We start from the raw sequence: 18,768 nt of genomic DNA, 5'->3' as shown, positions 1-18,768 counted from the left end.
GTATTTGTCACGGATGTGTCTGGACCTTCAGGTGCTGCTGCTGGGACCAGGTGCAGAAGGGCACGGCGATCGTGCAGACGTTAATGGACGCTGTCCCTTTAAGGGTTTGATTTAGGTTTTCTCTGTTTCCTTGCCAGGTTGGAGGAGCCTTTTCTCCAGCTGGTTATTAAGGGCCTTTATAAGGTTGTGCCTCTCACTCCTCCAGTGCGGGTTATATTCTTCAATTGGAGTAGTTGCTTGGTCAGGAGTGCATGTGGCTTCAGACTACTGTTGCTGTATATTCTGAAGATTCCCTCTCAAGATAAGTTGTTGTTTTTCCTTTTTTCCCTTTTGGTGTTTATTTTTGTGTTTGTGTTTCCCCTCCGTGGATTGGTGGGTGGTGGGATTTATTCTTAGAGTCTGGTTAGGAGACAGGGGCACGTTGGTGGGCCACACCTCCTAACCCTTATAGGTACCTGTGGTTTGAGGGCAAGCGCAGGGCCCCCCAGTGTCACGGTCAGCGCAGGAGCCCCTGGTCACCCCCCCCCCTTTGTGTTTTAGCCTCCCTTATTCCCAGGAGTCCACTTGCTGGGTGTCTCTCCCCACAACCAACGCGACAATACTCTGGGATTAGGGACAGCTAGGGCCCCCTAGCCTGAGGGTCAGTCTAGGAGCCCCGGTCTCCTGTTATCCCCTTACACCGCGGGACAAGTTTATTCCCTTTCTACTAAACCAGCAGCTGGACCATATTGTTTGACCTGACATCAACCATAGACAGAAATTAAGATCTTGAAATGTTGGAAACCGTCTCGATCACTGTATTAACATATTTAAAATAGCTGCTATTGGAAGAGCAGCAATTATTAGTCCAGCGATTGCTGGCGCTAATCAATACCTAGGAATAATTGCATCTGAAACATTGATGCATAGTCCTGATGCTTGAGGTCTCGGAGCCCGGCGCTGGCGCTCGCAGGCAGCTGCAGTAAGAGGCACATACATTTGTGATTCAAATTGTTGGCTGCACAGCCAGGTAGTGTGAAAAGGATAGTCAAGTGGCTGTTAAGTCCATTGCCGCCAATTACTGACAATCAGGGAGGGGCTTTAAGGCTTGTTCAGTATAATAAGCCCAGTTTGTCTTGTTTCATGGGTTACTGCTGAAGAGGTTGCAGCTGCACGGATTCAAATAGCCTCAGAACTGCAGTAATTATGGAGCAATCGGCCTTTTAGGGTAGAAAGTCTATGTAGGAGCTATGGATGGTTTACGACGTGTTCATCTCAATGATATTTGCTGTCATTTTATACTGTTTTTTTATGTCTATTAATTGTAGCATTCCTTTATTTTATTAGTTTGTTACTTTACTTGCGTCTATTTATTCTTTGGGGTTTTATTGAGCATTCCGAGAGTAGTTGGCTTATGGGACAAAAGGACAATTTTACCAGTCTTTGAGCTAGTACTTAAAGAGGATCTGTCACCAGGTCAAAAGTATATAGTTTATAATATGATTTTTATGACGTATTTTGTTATTTTTAAATCCGCCATCTAGAATTTGGGGGTTCTCTTCTCTGTGACTTGAAGTTGACCTCATACAACAGATGTAGAACGGAAGTTACAGTCACGGCAGACACAACATAGGTTGGAATTTGGGACTGAGTGATCTCTGTTTTGAGATGATCAGCCTGTTTAACCCCTTCACGACCTAGGACGTAACGGTGCCCTCTAAATCATGAAGGGGTGATCACCACCGGCTGCAGAGGTGAGCTGGTGGTGAGCCTCGCACAGGTCTGCCGATGGCGCTGATCACCACCAGGGATCAAAATGTGACAGTGCGATTTAAAGCGACACAAGAGGGAACACGCCTGTCCCCGCCGCCTTCGAAGGCCCCGTGACACGATCACGGGGAGCCTATGGTTGTCATGGTGGCGACGGGTCATGTGATGACACCTGTGAATATCATGATGTGGATTCTGCTACAGCCGGCAGAACAGCAGCTGTAACAAGAACACAGCATTTCTGCTGATCATAGCTGTGCAGCTCTGATCAACAGAAATAAATCAGCGATTACACTGATCCTTATAGTCTCCTGGGGGGACTAGTAAAATAAAAACTGTAAAAAAAAAATAAAGCTTAAAAAAATAAAAAAGATAAAAAAATAAATAAGTTCAAACCACCCCTCATTCACCCCATTGAAAATTAAATGGCAAAAAAAATAAATATATATATATATATATATATATATATATTTATTTATTTATATATATATATATATATATATATAATATATATATATAATATATATAGATATTATTATTATTATTATATATATATATATATATATATATATATATATTTGATATTGACACTTTCAGAAATGCCTGATTTGTCAAAATATAAATTCAATTAACCTGATTGGTAAACTGCGTAGCATCAAAAAGATTACAAATGCTAAAATTACGTTTTATGGTCGTCGCAAATTTGGCTCAAGATATAAGAACAGGCGATCAAAACGTAGCATCTGGGCAAAAATTGTACCATTTAAAAACGTCAGCTGGAGATGCAAAAAATAAACCATCACTGAACCATAGATCCCAAAAAATGAGAATGCTTCGGGTTGCAGAAAATGGCGCAAAAAGTGTGCCAATTGTTTTGAACAAACGTCCTGAGTTTTTTTTAACCCCTTAGATAAAAGTAAACCTATACATGTTTGATATCTATGAACTCGTACCGACCTGAGGCATCACACCAACACATCAGTTTTACCATATAGTGAACACGGTGAATAAAATATCCCCAAAACTATTGTGCAATCACACTTTTTTTTTATAATTTTTCCGCACTTGGAATTTTTTTTGCCCTTTTCCAGTACACTACATGGCAAAAATTATGGTTTCATGTAAAAGTACAACTCGTCCCACAAAAAACAAGTTCTCATATAGCAAGATTGACAGAAAAATAAAAAAGTTATGGCTCTCGGAAAAAGGGGAGCAAAAAAATGAAAAATGGAAAACCGCCCAGGGGTGAAGGAGTGATAGCCGAGCGTGCGCGCCACCTCTCGTTACTTGATCGAGCATCGGGTTGCGCTGACGCGACTCTAGTACCAAGTACCAAGCACAGTGTAAGGCGGGCTTTGCACGCTGCGACATCAGTAACAATGTGTTACCGATGCTGCAGCGATAGTCCCGCCCCCGTCGCACGTTCGATATATAGTGAAAGTTGCCGTAGCGATTATTATCGCTACGGCAGCTTTACACGCACATACCTGCCGTGCGACGTCCCTCTGGCCGGCGACCCGCCTCCTTCCTTAGGGGGCGGGTCGTGCGGCGTCACAGTGACGTCACACGGCAGGCGGCCAATTGAAGCGGAGGGGCGGAGATGAGCAGGATGTAAACATCCCGCCCACCTCCGTCCTTCTCATTGCAGCCGGAGGCAGGTAAGGTGAAGTTCCTCTCTCCTGCGGCTTTATACACAGCGATGTGTGCTGCCGCAGGAGCGAGGAACAACATCGCACCTGTCGCTGCACCGGCATTATGGAAATGTCGGAGGCTGCAGCGATGATACGATAACGACGCTTTTGCGCTCGTTCATCGTATCAAAAAGGATTTGCACGTTGCGATATCGACTGCGACGCCGGATGTGCGTCACGTTCGATTTGACCCCACCGACATCGCACGTGCAATGTCGCAACGTGCAAAGCCCGCCTAAGTCAATGGGAAACTTAAGGATTTTCAATCTCATATGCTGAAGGCTCGATCGAATAATAGTGCCCATCATTAGTATTTGCTCCTTTTAAAGGCAGTCACAACAGAAATTGCAACAGATTTCAAGACCCCTATTCTTCTACGATTAAAGAGTTAGATCAGCTTCAAAGGCGTCTTAAGAAAACTAATTAAAAAAAAATATTTTAATCTATTTACAATAAAGATTATAGGATTTTAAACCACCATCTCCTGGACTTCAAACTTTCATTGTTATAAGGATAGGTCTGGGTCCAAGAAGTGTGACAAATATCTATTAGGCATTTATGGTGTATCCTGTGGATATACCACAAATATCACGATACATCCCCTCTAACACTATCCCATACATGCCTGCTATATAGGTGATACCTCACCTAAGCGTGACAGCTACACAGAAATACACGCTGACACACTTGGGTCAGAAGAGCCACCGGTCATTTCAAGAATTGAGATGCAATCCTCAGGCAGTAGTAAGTCTGACTGAATTACTGACACCGGAACAGAGGGATGAGCGGGATTATGGGCACAAGGAGGGGGTGAATATTAATTTCCATTAACACTTGTTCCAATCACTGACCCCGGCAAAGAGGGGTGGGTGGGATTATAGGTTGTGGCTGGCAGAGGAGGTGAATATTAATTTCCATTAACACACGTTCCAAATACTGATGCCATGGCCGCCACAGATGGGTAAGCGGGATTGGGATGCGGGAAGGGGAGAATATTCATTTCCGTTAACACTTGTTCCAATCACTGACACCAGCACAGAGGGATGGGCGGGATTATCGACAGGAGTTGGGGTGAATATTCTTTTCAATTAACACACGTTCCAATCACTGATGCCGGCACAGAGGGATGGACAAGATTATTGGGGCAGAAAAGGGTAAATATTAATTTCCGTTAACTCTTCTTCCAATCACTGACTGCAGCAAAGATGGGTGGGTGGGATTATAGGCAGGGGAAGGGGGTGAATATTCATTTCAATTAACATATGTCCTAATCACTGATGCTGGCGAAGAGGAGTGGGTGGAATTATGGGAGGGCAAAGGAGTGAATATTCATTTAATTTTCTTCCAATCACTGACACCAACAAAGAGGAGTGGGCAGGATTATGGGCAGGGGAAGGGGGGTGAATATGCATTTCCATTAACACATTCCAATCCCTGATGCCGCCACAGAAGGGTCTTCGGGATTAGGGGTGCGGGAAGGGGGTGAATATTCATTTCCATTAACACTTATTCCAATCACTGATGCCTCTACAGTGGAGTCAGCGGAATTAGGGGCGCAGAAAAGAGATGAATATTCCTTTCCATTAACACTTGTTCCAATCACTATCACTGGCAATGAAGAGTGGACAGGATTATGGCAGGGGAAGGTGGTGAATATTCATTTCCATTAACACATTCTGATCACTGATGCCGCCACAGAAGGGTCTTCGGATTAGGGGTGCGGGAAGGGGGTGAATATTCATTTCCATTAACACGTTCCAATCACTGATGCCGCTACAGAGGAGTCAGTGGGATTAGGGGCACAGAACAGAGATGAATATTTCTTTCCATTAACACTTGTTCCAATCACTAACACTGGCAATGAGGAGTGGACAGGATTATGTCAGGTGAAGGTGGTCAATATTCATTTCCATTAACATGTGTTCCAATCACTGATGCCGCGGTGCGAGGGATGGGAGTGAATATTAATTTTCCATTAACGGGCGACACAATCGCTGACGCCAATACAAAATACAAGACATGCCCTGAAAATAAGCCCTAGCGCATCTTTTGAAACCAAAAATAATATAAGACCATGTTTTATTATCGGGGAAACACTGCGATTGGCAGATTTTTTTTTAGTGTTGGACAGCTGCAATTGCCATAGCATAGGGATTTTCATAGTATGACAGTGAAAGACACAATGGACTGTTATCAGAACCGGCCACACTGCCCGGTACCAGAGGAAGCTGCAAAGTCACAGTACAAATAGTCACCCTGCCTTTAATAACAGTATCTCCTTAGCAGCAGCAATCACAATGCTTGTCATAGCGCCAGTTCAGAACCCGCATTGATTGCAGTGCAGTGCCCCATAACAGTACCGGCATTATCACCCATACACTTACCTTCGGTGCTACATATAATATCTATCATTTGTTTCTCTTCTGTCTCTCCAGATGATGATGAACATGAATGGATCATTCAGACGTGCCGGAAGGGATGGGATGAGATTACAGGATACAAACCTAAGCACTAGACCGCTGTGATAGTTTGATGACATCTCACCTGTTCTTTTATCACACAGACATCGAATATAATCTTATACTTTGAATGTAAAAGTGTCCATATTCCCATCTCCGTGTCTGATTCATTATTGCATTTGCGCCTTTTTTTGTCTAGTTTTGTGTTTTTCGCCTTATTCTTTTTTTAATTTTTGCTTTCTATTTTATGTGTTCGTCTTCTTTTTTTATTTTTTATTTTATTTTCCTCATTGTGGGCAAGGTGAAGGGTGTTTGCAGATGATTTCGGCTATTTCATCAATTACAAATTATTAATTAAGGCCGCTTTACACGCAACGACATCGCTAATGAGATGTCGTTGGGGTTACGGAATTCGTAACGCACATCCGGCCTCGTTAGCGACGTCGTTGCGTGTGAAACGCAGGAACGACCGTTAACAATCAAAAATACTCACCTGATCGTTGACGCGTCGTTCTAATCTCAAATATCGTTGCTGCTTTTGGACGCAGGTTGTTCATCGTTCCTGCGGCAACACACATCGCTACGTGTGACACCGCAGGAACGAGGAACAACATCGTACCTGCGGCCGCCGGCAATGAGGAAGGAAGGAGGTGGGCGGTATGTTATGCCCGCTCATCTCCGCCCCTCCGCTTCTATCGCGATGTCGCTGTGTGTAAAGTGGCCTTAAGTCTCAACATTTTTGTACAAATCTAATTTCTCCCTGAAATAATTTTACGTACTCCTAAAAATTTTGTGCAAATTTTGCTAGTTTTTAACTGAACATGTGACTTTTTATCTCAGGAATCCTCTATTCAGAGCCTTGATCGGCATCTTTAACACCACCACCAACTTTTTTTTAAAGAGCAGTTCAAACATTTTTTTATTTACGGTAATTATTGACCAGCCTTTGCAAGGTTATGAATCTTGGTAAGATACTTCTTTATCTCATTTTATTTCCTTATTTCTCAAACACCATGGTTAAAGTTTTGTTTTAATTGCTTAGTTTATGCTCTTTTAGAAGCAACTTTGATCTGCTGCTCTAGAAAGAATCCCTACTACATACAAGCACTCTTATTTAATGTGTTTCTTTGCTTCCCTCCCCCATGCTCAAACAGAGGGAACAGTAATTGGTGTTTGAATATGATTCTTGCTAGTGCAGAAGTTCAAAGCAGCTTCTAAAAGAGCATGAACTAGGCAGTTAAAACAGCACTTTCATGTTTGATTTTTTTAGAGAAGGAAGTAAAATAAGGTAACAGCATATTACAAAGATTAATAACTTTTTAAAGTCAATAATTAAATTGAAAAAGATATTCTAAAAGACCGCCTCTCAAATCTGCATTGGCCTTTTTGAAGGGAGGTCATTTTCAGGAAAATGGACAGTATTCATATTCATAATGTAGGATGAAATGGAAAATATATAACAGAAAAGTCTATATATAGGGGTGGTTTACAAAAAATGTGGTTTAGAGGGTCTCAGTGTGTGTAAAAGTATTAGAAATTCATGTGTTGACACTTTTCTATATATATATATATATATATATATATGTGTGTATGTGTCACAAGAAGGTTTTTACAAACATCGCCGACTGTTGTGGCGGTGTCAGGATCTGTGGAGACTACAGATTCTGGCACTTTGCCTGTTGACTTCTCTGATGTCTGTGATCAGTACAGGCCGACTCTGGCATCAACCCACAAACTTGTGGTTCATAGGCAGGTTCAAAACTCAAAACAGTTAATCTCTGCTGGACTGCTTGTCGGTCTCTTTTGATCAGATGCTGTGGGGGAGCCAGTCACATTCGCTCCCCTCCTATATAAGCCACCTGGACCCTTCCTTTAATGCCAGCTATGGCGTCTCTATACTGGTCTGGTGAGGTGCTGTGATCCAGACATACTGGTACTTGTAGTTCTTTATTGCTGTCGGTGGTTGTGGTGTTAACGCTTGTTGTCCTTTTGTTGCTGCCTTACATCTCTTGCTTTCATCCTTAGTCTCTTACTGTTTGTTCCTGTGAGTTTTATATCCCTATGAACCAAAAAAAGAATAGCCAATAAATTATTGCCTATTCTTTTTTAGTTTATAGGGATATATGACTCATATTTTAGCCTTTTCCATATACTATATGGGGGATGTGATGGTATATTGATACCATCGGACATTTTGTGATATCCCCATGTGTAACATAATTTAGTAATTATTCCCATAAGTTTGCAGTGTGTCTGAGCTTTGGTTTTCCCCTGTCTGTCTTTACTTGTGTTGCCATCACATTCCTGCCCCATCCTTTCCTGGGGAGGAGGGAACTGATTATTGCTGGTCAAGAGAAGAGTAAAAGCCCCGTTACACGCAACGACGTATCTAACGATATATCGCCGGGTCACGGATTCCGTGATGCACATCCGGCATCGTTAGCGACATCGTTGCGTGTGACAGCTCCGAGCGACCGTTAACGATAGAAAATACGCACCTTATCGTCCATCGTTGACACATCGTTCCTTTTTAAAAAAATCGTTGATTGTTGAGCACGCAGGTTGTTCGTCGTTCCCGAGGCAGCACACATCGCTTCGTGTGACACCTCGGGAACGACTAACTGCAGCTTACCTGCGGCCGCTGGCAATGCGGAAGGAAGGAGGTGGGCGGGATGTTACGGCCGCTCATCTCCGCCCCTTTGCTTCTATTGGGCGGCCGCTTATTGACGTCTCTGTGACGCCGCACGAACCGTCCCCTTAGAAAGGAGGCAGTTCACAGCGACGTCGCTAGGCAGGTAAGTACGTGTGATGGCTCCGAACGATTTTGTGCACCACGGGCAGCGATTTGCCCATGACGCACAAACGACGGGGCGGGTGCTTTCTCCAGCGATATCGCTAGCGATATCGCTGTGTGTAACACCCCATTAAGACACGGGACTTTGGCATTTTCACCATCAGAGGTAATCCAGAGTTTATGGATCCTTGCTATCGTGTGTATGTGTATGTGTGTGTATAATATATATATATATATATATATATATATATAATCTCCACAGCCCCTTTAAAGGGGATAGAGTCCCTATAAGTCCTCGCTCATGTGAGCGTTTAAATCGAATGACTGCAATGTGAGAAAAAAAAGGTATTGCTCTTGGACCAGTGTTATTCAAAGAGGCAGTGCATATCTGAGATTTTTTTTTCTCACCTGTATTCGGGATGAGAAAAAACTTGCAGCATGATGTATATGGTCACGTAAATCTGATGAAACTGGCCAATGCAAGTCTATGGATGCGAAAAAAAAAACAGCCGACACACACAAAATCTGTATGCTGTCCATTTTTTATGGATACATTAACATTCTGTAGCATAGAACACTGAAAATGGTCCTGTAAATGATCGTAGAATGATAGTTGCTGAGAAAAAAAAACACATTTCTTACAGATGGCAAACACGTGTAATACAGGTTTTAGGCGAGAAAAAAAAATCACACACTTACATAACACTCGCATATCATATGGAATACCAAAAGTATTTCATTCATCCTACTTTACTGGGTGAAAATCAATCTGATTTTTAATACGCTTGTGTGACCCCAGCCTAAGGGTGACTGTAACGATGACTATGGGACAGTGGGGATCCTAAGCTGACCCTCAAGCCAGGGGACCCTATGCTATCCCTAATCTCAGGTATACTCCTGAAAGTGGCAGTACCTGAGTCTCCGTCCTTGCCCGGCTCCTGACTAGTCGACTAGTCCTGATCTCATTCCCCCAGGGAGGGATGGAACAGGAGTGTGATGAAACCCACAGATAGACAAACAAGGGAAAACCAAAACTCTGTCAGACTGCACACATAAAGGGTAAGACAATAAGAGATTCAGGAGGAAACACAAAAGCAGGGTGGAAGCTGCAAAACAACAGGGGTAAACTCAACAACCGCACCAGGCAATAAGCACAACTTTCTCCAAAAAGTCTGTGACACCACACCTCACAGACCAAAACAAGATAAACTATAGCTGGCATGGGTAAAATAATGGATTCAACTAGCTTAAATAGGAGGGGAGCAGATGTGATTGGTCTCCCCACAACATGTGATCAAAAGAGCAAGCAGAGCAGCAGAGATTAACTTGCTAGCCTGCTTATGAATCCGCACACAGCAGGTTGACGCCCGAGTCTTCCTGTATTGATCCCAGACATCAGAGAAACCATTGGGTGGAGTGTCAGAATCTGAATAGAGCCAATGACAGTCTGCAAAGTTTGTCCAAAATTCCTTTTGACAGTGACTTTCCAATTTGGCATCTTGTTCTATAATCATAGTGGAGGACCACTGCAAAGATTGACTTCAATATGATCACTGGCTATCCATTCATTGTTTGGCCGCTCATTGACTGCTCTTCCTCTATAACAACAGCAGGACACCAAGGGGTACTTTGCACATTGCGACATCGCTACTGCGATATCGTTGGGGTCAAATCGAAAGTGACGTACATCCGGCGCCAGTAACGACGTCGCAACGTGTAAAGCCTAGGAGAGAAGATGAACGAGCGTGAAACAGTCAAAAATCGGTGATCTGTGTCACGTCGTTCATTTTTTTAATGTCGGTTCGTCCGCAGGTACGATGTTGTTTGTCGTTCCTGTGGCAGCACATATCGCTGTGTGTGAAGGCGCAGGAGCGACAAATCTCTCCTTACCTGCGTCCCGCCGTCCACCGGCAATGCGGAAGGGAGAAGGTGGACGGGATGTTTACATCCCGCTCATCTCCGCCCCTCCGCTTCTATTGGCCGGCCGATTAGTGACGTCGTGGTGACGTCACTGTGACGCCGATTGCACCTCTCCCTTGAAGGAGGGATTCTTCAGCACTCACAGCGACGTCGCAGGGCAGGTAAATGCGTGTGAAGCTGCCGTAGCGATAATGTTCGCTACGGCAGCTATCACAAGATATCGCATGTGCGACGGGGGCGGGTACTATCGCGCTCGGCATCGCTGTCATCGGCTAGCGATATCGCAGCGTGCAAAGTACCCCTTAGCGTTTCAGCAACCAGACCCATAGTTATCAACTTTTTATGTGAAAGACACTTAAACAGTTGCTTAGGAACCTGTAAAGTTTATTGGAGATCACGTTATTACAAATCTCATGTCAATAAACTTATACTTATAGAGTTCCTCCAACATTTTCATTTGAGTACTATGGAAAATGTGAATTTTGGCCGTGCGGCCAATGCAAAACGGCTTTTAATTACTTGTGTACATTTGGTATCATGCTTGCTTATATTCTCTAAAATGTAAAAACAATGTTAGCACTCAAGGATAGCCCAAGGGGATTTGCAGCGTAAAACTGAGAGCGTAAGAGGTTCTGACCTGCTGTAATTCAAAACCGTTCTTTAATTTCACAGCAGTACACATCCTCAGAAAGGAAGAACCTCGCGTGACCTTCTGTAGACTGACCTTGAGCTTTCTCAATTAACCGTGGCTGATTTTAATAATCTGGTCATTTGGAAAAATAAAACTTTTCAAATTGCAGCATCGTTTTTTCATTTAGCGACGTCTGGCCTCGGATGTGGCTTGAGCCTCTTGAGTCTTTTCAGTTGATCACCAAATCAGACGGAGAGAGTCTGCCGCTTATAGTGTAATCACATAATATAAGGGGAAATCCATGGGGCACAGACAGGACATGATGTCTTGTCACTCATCGAGGCACTGTATACACGTTCGAAACAGAGAAGGCTAGTCACGAGAAGGTAGCCACTTGTGAAACCTGTATTCATGCTAAAGAGAAAGGTGGAGAAGGGCTAATTGGGCAACTCTAGGCGACTCTAATGGGGTAGGATGGGGGTTAACCTCCTCACCCGTAGGTAATGCGCTTACCTGATGGTAAAGGATAAAACACCTTTAGAAAAGGTGTGGGTAAATGATGCTCCTGCACTTGCCTACTTGGAAGGTTTGAGAAGCATATAGCATGGCTGGTTGCACTTCTGCTCACGAATGGATTCGGAAGCGAGAGGCAGTTGGTAAAAAACTATATTGAGAAACAGGGCATCAACGCGTTTTGGGGAACCCTTTTAATTTGGATTATTTCAGTGTTTTATTCAATATTATCTTAATAAATTACTCTACCTAATTAAAATTAAAACCTCCATTGGTATAATAAACTAGGAAGCAATGAAAGAAGAAGAAAAAAATGTATCAGCTCACCGCCAAATCCAATGGCATATCAATAGAGATGAGCGAACCCGAGGTTCGGTGTTCGTACTGAACACAGTCTTAAAAAAGCCAGAGTTCTCATTTAGAGATCGAGTGTTTTACGTATGCAACCACTTATGTGAGCATCACTGTGCTCGGGTACGCTCGGTGCTCAGCCCAGTGCGGGCTGCTCGCAGTGTTTGAACGGCTCACACTGGGGGTAACAACAGCATGATCAGATGTAGTGTGCACCAAAAAACAAAAATTCTGCAAAACCACCGGAGCCTAGCCCTGCATGTAGGAGGAGACCCGAACTGCCCAATTAGTGACTTCCTGGGGGTTCAGGCAGGGCCGGCTCCAGGTTTTAGTGGGCCCCGGGCGGAAGAGTCCCAGTGGGCCCCATAAACACGCAGACACACACACACATACACAGATACGTACACGTACATATACATATATAAAGACAAACTCACAAAAATACATATAAACAGACAAATCTATACAGTCATATACACTGACATACAGAGATACACATCATACATGCATGCAGACAGACACACACAGCTCTGCTGCATACATGCAGAGACATACACTGCTCTGCTGCATACATACACATACACACTGCTCTGCTGCATATATCCAGACACACACACACACACTGCTCTGCTGCATACATACAGACACACACACACTGCTCTGCTGCATACATACGGACAGACACACATACACTGCTGCTGCATACGTACATACAGACACACACTGCTACAAACACACACACTGCTTGCTGCATACATACATGTATACAGACAGACACACACACACTGCATACATACATATAGACAGACACACATACTGCTCTGCTGCATGCATACATACATACATATAGACAGACACACACATACTTATCTCCTGCATACATACTTACAGACACATACTGCTCTGCTGCATACATACATATAGACAGACACACATATACTGCTCTGCTGCATACATCCGATACACACTCACACTGCTCTGCTGCATACATACATATAGACACACACATACTGCTCTGCTGCATACATACAGACACTGCTTGTTGCATACATACATACAAATACACACATACTGCTCTGCTGCATACATACAGACAAACACACACATACTGCTCTGCTGCATACATACATATAGACAGACACACACATACTGCTCTGCTGCATACATACACACACCACACTGCTCTGCTGCATACATACATATAGATAGACACACACATACTGCTCTGCTGCATACAGACAGACACTGCTTGCTGCATACATACATACATACAGACACACATACTGCTCTGCTGCATACATACATACATACATACAGACACACATACTGCTCTGCTGCATACATACATACATACATACATACATACAGACAGAGACACACATACTGCTCTGCTGCATGCATACATTCAGACAAAATGTTGAGGTTGCATCAGAGAAAATAAGTTTGCTTTAGTCCTCTGCTGTCCAATCCCTGTACTTCCAGGAGAATGTTAGTCTGTAGGGGCTGCTGATAAGTCTTTGGCTTTGTGATCTTTTTTTGTTTCTGTGGTAACGAATGTTACATCAAATGAAAGCCTTATGTGTCTAATATGTTTTCAAAATTTTGTGTTTATTGCTTATGGCAACAGTGTTCTACACACGTGGGAAAACAAAATAACAGAGTTTAATGTGATATTCACAGCAACTGAGAGCAGAGGAGGGATAAAATTCTTGTTTCTGAAAGGAAAGTCTGCGAAGGATATTCATGGTGATATGTCGCAGACATTGGGGGATCAATGCCCTTCATACTCCACAGTTAAGAACTGAGTTACTAAATGTAAAACGGGCCACTTCAGCACCAATGATGAGGAACATCCTGAACGACCGACAGTGGTTGTTGTTCCGGAGATCGTCAATGCTGTGCACAACCTCATACTGGAGAATCCAGGAATTTCAGCTAAAGCAATAGCAGAGATCATGGAGATTTCCCGTGATTGTGTTTGTGTCATTATCCATGAACATTTAGACATGATGAAGCTATCTGCAAAGTGGGTCCCCAAATGTTTGACAACAGATCAGAGAAGCAGCGAATGAAAACTTCCTGATCCATTTGTCAGCGTTTCAGGACTGATAAGAACTTCCTGGATTGACTGGTCACTATGGATGAGACCTGGATTTATTTGTATGACCCTGAAAACAAGAAGCATTCAAAAGAGTGGAGGCACAGTGGTTCTCCTCGTCCAAAGAATTTCAGGGTGCAAAAATCAGCCACTAAGGTGATGGCCTCTGTGTTCTGGGATATGGAGGGCGTGCTGCTAGTGGACTACCTTCAAAAGGGTTCCACCATCAATGCAAGGTATTACATTGAACTTTTGGACCAATTGAAAGGAGCTGTGAAGGCCAAAAGGTGCAGCAAGCTGTCCAAAGGAATCTTGTTCCTGCAAGACAATGCCTCCGCTCACACTGCACAAGCAACCACGGAAAACTGGCAGAGCTGACCACCCACATTATCCACCAGCACTAGCTTCCTCCGACTATCAACTGTTTCCAAACCTGAAGAAATATCTCAAGGGTACCAAATTTCTCCCAAAGATCCTGGAACAATTTGGTGATGAACAATGCTTTTTTCAACTCAACAAAACATTAACATTTTGGGGCCAAGGCCAGGAAACTCCCCAGATCTCAATCACCTTCAAAATCTGTGGACAATCAAAAACATAAATTATGATAAACTCACTGATTAGGCAAGAATGGGTTATCATCAGTCAGGATTTGGCCTAGAAGCTGATATCCAACTTGCAAATGTCAGTTGCAGAAGTCTTGAAGAGTCAGTGTTGTAAATATTGATTCTTTGCATAAACTTGATGTCTTTGGTAACAAAATGTAAAAACTTCTAAAATCCTTCTCCTAGTACTTCTGTAACATCCAACTAAAAGATCTAAAAACATTGAAGCAACACACTTCGTGTTAACCAAAGTTTGTGTCAGTCTCCAAACTTTCGGATAGGTATCAAACCATTTCTAAAAGTTTAGTTACGCTTTAATCTTTTGACAGTCGGAAGTTCCAGAAGGCCCCAATTCCTTCTTTCAGAAGCTGGAATCCTTACCGGTCTTCTAACAAGTGGTTCTCATTACCCAGGCATATTGGAAAAGATGACTTCTGAAATCGGTGCGATGTGAATAACTTTGGTGATGTCCACAAATTCCAGACAGGGGAGCAGTTACTGACTGCAAAGTATTTGCATCAAAGTATTAAATTGAAACTGTCAACCGTGCATATTTTTATATATTGAAACAGTTGTCTATATAGGAACTTGTCCCCCAATAAAATGATTGCTTTAATGAACAGATCTAATGTGAAGTCATGAGAAATTTGGTGCATAATCTATATGAAAATCAGGCTGAAAGTGCACCAGGAGTGTGACTACTCCTCCCAAGTGCTGTCACCTCCCCCACCCACTGCACTTCCTTTCTGATTTGGTTAAGACTTTTACACTAGATGTCTCATGACTGACTGATCATCATGGTAGGACTCAGCTGGCGTTTCACAACCCATCTCTGTAAGATTGATATTTCTCTTCAGATAAACAAATGAGAGAGATGTATCTACATATCTAGGGCTGTGACTAGTTAACTCGGTCACCTTGTTCCAGGCCCTATGTCTAAATTGAGTTTTCTTTGAGTTATTCTCAAGTTGTCTCTTGAGCAGCTCTGAGCTTTGCAGTCTCCTTACTTCCTGGTTTTGAAGGTTGGGCTCTTTTTTGAGTGAGTAAATAGAGCTGTTGTGTTAGTAGAACTATAAAACACAGCACAAATTCTGCTATAACACATTCAGCTATCAGAGGATTATTCTGGAGTCTTTACTATTATCCATGTTTTTACACATAGAACTAGCAAAGCATTGAACAAGCAGACAGGTCAGGACAGTGAGAGCCATGATTGATCTGCTCTGAAAGCTGAAGACTGATGATTTATAACTGAATCTCTTCAGAGAATGAGAGGGAGAGGAGAAAGGTGAGCAAATAACTGCTGTATAGAAATCAAGAGAGAGCTGATTGGGGTATTAAGAGTTAATCCCTCTCTTGGAATGTAGCTACAATGCACTCTGGCCTTGGAACCAAGCTCCATGGAAACCAGCTGTACACTACAAAAGATAAAGCCCTCATTTCAGGAGAAAGACAGCAGATAGAAAACGAAAGTAAATTGCAAACTTTCTTCTGTTTGTCTAATTAAAGCAATTTAGGACCTTAAGAACATCTGTCACCTATTCCTGCTGCAATACACCAAACTATTACGGGAAAAGCTCCTATGCATCCATATATCCTTTTCCCTGAAGTCACACTGCACAGACCCTGTCAGTCAAACAGGAGGTGGTGGCACTGGGTTTTGAATAGAGCTTGAGTGACTGAGGCTTCAGATCTACCATATCTCTTCAGCCTCATTTGCATATCAATTCAAACGCTGATTTCTCAATAATGGAGGAACGGACTGACCATGTAAAGGTATTGCTGGACTTGTCTTTTTAAGAGCTACATGCACATATAAATAGTTCGGGGAGTGAAATCATAGTGACAGATTCCCTTTAAGCAATTCTTTGTGAGCCTATAGACTTATTTACTACATTAACTTGGCGAGTGAGTAAAATCTGGAGTGCTGCCAATGGGAACTCGCTCCAAGGACTTTGTATGTAGCCATTAAACTTAAGCATTAACCTATTACATTCCCATAGTGTGTACCATTGTGTGCTCATCCATATAGTGGGCAGGTGCAGGAGCTACCTATTTTTTATAGAAATTTTCCCCGTGTAGATCTAGTCTAACAATAGGCTGTCTGCGGTCTACGTGTGGTCCATTGATCACAGGGAAAGCACAAAATGTTTGTGTTAGCGTACGCTAAAGGTTCCAAGGGTTTACACTGTTACGCGCCGATGAAGTATCTTAAAAAATATGGAAGGCCTACGAATGTCATGATCCATATAACGCCAATAACAACCGGTGATTCAGTCAAGTGCCGCCACTTCCACCCAAGGTAACTTTATTTATTACACAAATAGACATTTTACAACGCACAACATTAAAGTATATATAACAAAACAGACATTTTTTTTGTTTAAAAAAAGTGCTTACACATCTCTTTATAAATAAATAGTACATTTGGAGTATTTTATGTTGATTTGTAACCAACAGATGATTGACCTCAACACACAATAACGACAGCTCATTGGAGAATGCTTTGGCGATGACTTGGATGTGAATAGACTTGATCATCCTTCACCATGATCTTCATTCGTTCCCTGAACTGGATTACTTCCTTACTGGTACCACTAATAAATAATTGGCTGCAGGAAACAAACTTACCCATTTTCGTAGTGTATATATGCCGGAAAATAGCAAGGTATGTGTCATAGTACATAACATTTTTTAGAAGAGTAATGAATTAGCGTAGAACTAGGATTGACAAGTCAACTATGCCAGTGCCAATTCATAAGGTAGATTTCGTTCCTCGGCATCGTTCTGGGATGTTTTGCTGGTTTACTTCATACATTTGGTAATGGGCAGTGATACCAAGTGGAGTCTCTATTGCCTATAGACCCAAATTGTCATAGATCATTTTAAAGTGGTAGTGGCTGTTCCTTCTATCTAGTAGTCCATGATGGTATTCGAGTGTGGTCCCATTTTTTCAAGCATTCCTGATTTTTGATCCAACACTCAGTTCAAAATCGGACATGTCTCCATAATGTTTCTTTCCGCAAAAAAATCACGGACATGTGAATGACCCACACTGGCTTCCGCCAACCTTAGAGGTCCAAGGCCCCATTGACATGTGAGTTCATATCTGTAATAGTGAATGGTGTCATTCACATGTCCGTGATTTTTCGCGGAACAACACACTACAGAGACACGTTCGATTTTGATCCGAGTGTTGGATCAACATCGGCAGTGGACGTTCGTCTTTGAAAAAATGGGACCACACGGATGCCATCACGGACTGCTGGATAGAGGGAACTTTTTTTTACCAAAATCTGATCGTGAAAAATGGCACATTGACCACAATTTGCTAACAAGAAGACTTATGATGAGCCCTTAGTTGTAGGACTCCACAGAACCAGAGAATAAAAAGACCACATCACTGTTCCCCTTTGTAGTTTTTTTTGCCTACACGGCACTGATCCTGTTCATCCAGGTTTAACCAGACTTATTAATTTTGAATAAAGCCACCCTCAGGAGGAGCTGAAAATGCCCAAAATTTATACCCTGCTCTATGCTTATAGTCTATGGAACAGTGGCCAACATTTGTAGTCTGCCCACTGGTGACCTCTGTACTTGTGCTGATGGCACCCACACTTATAACTAGGGATGATTGAATACCTCAAATATTCTGCTTCGCGAATATTTTTTTAATAGGTCGCCGCTATGCGAATATTCGATGCGCAATGTAAGTCTATGGGAAGCCCGAATAGTTCCAAATAGTTGTTAGTCAAGTTTCTCATAGACTTACATTGCGCATCGAATATTCGCGAATAGTCTAATTGCGGCGAGCTATTCAGAAAATATTCGCGAAGCGGAATATTTGAGGTATTCGATCGTCCCTACTTATAACCTTTCAATAAGCAATTTAACAATACGTAGACATTTAATGGCACTCGCTTTAAATCTCGTCTGTTTAGTTTAGGTAAATTGCGA

At 42.6% G+C, this 18,768-nt stretch overlaps 1 protein-coding gene across 2 annotated transcripts in view; it reads left to right on the top strand.

The window, feature by feature from the left end:
• The window catches only part of MORN5 (MORN repeat containing 5), a 64,527-nt gene extending 47,107 nt beyond the window's left edge, over nt 1-17,420 (top strand). Inside the window, exon 5 of one of the 2 annotated variants that reach the window (XM_075324102.1) lies at nt 17,272-17,420. In XM_075324102.1, coding sequence (XP_075180217.1) covers nt 17,272-17,279 — 8 coding nt within the window. In that variant the 3' untranslated portion in view covers nt 17,280-17,420. Of the gene's footprint in view, nt 1-5,875; nt 11,413-17,271 lie in introns of those variants that run through there. The other variant, XM_075324100.1, reaches the window with a different exon arrangement.
• The last annotated feature ends 1,348 nt before the right edge of the window (nt 17,421-18,768 follow it).

Source organism: Anomaloglossus baeobatrachus, chromosome 9, assembly GCF_048569485.1.
Source record: "Anomaloglossus baeobatrachus isolate aAnoBae1 chromosome 9, aAnoBae1.hap1, whole genome shotgun sequence".
Classification (NCBI taxonomy): domain Eukaryota; kingdom Metazoa; phylum Chordata; class Amphibia; order Anura; family Aromobatidae; genus Anomaloglossus; species Anomaloglossus baeobatrachus.
The sequence above is the reverse complement of the archived record's forward strand: the minus strand, read 5'-3'. Positions and strand labels throughout refer to the sequence as shown.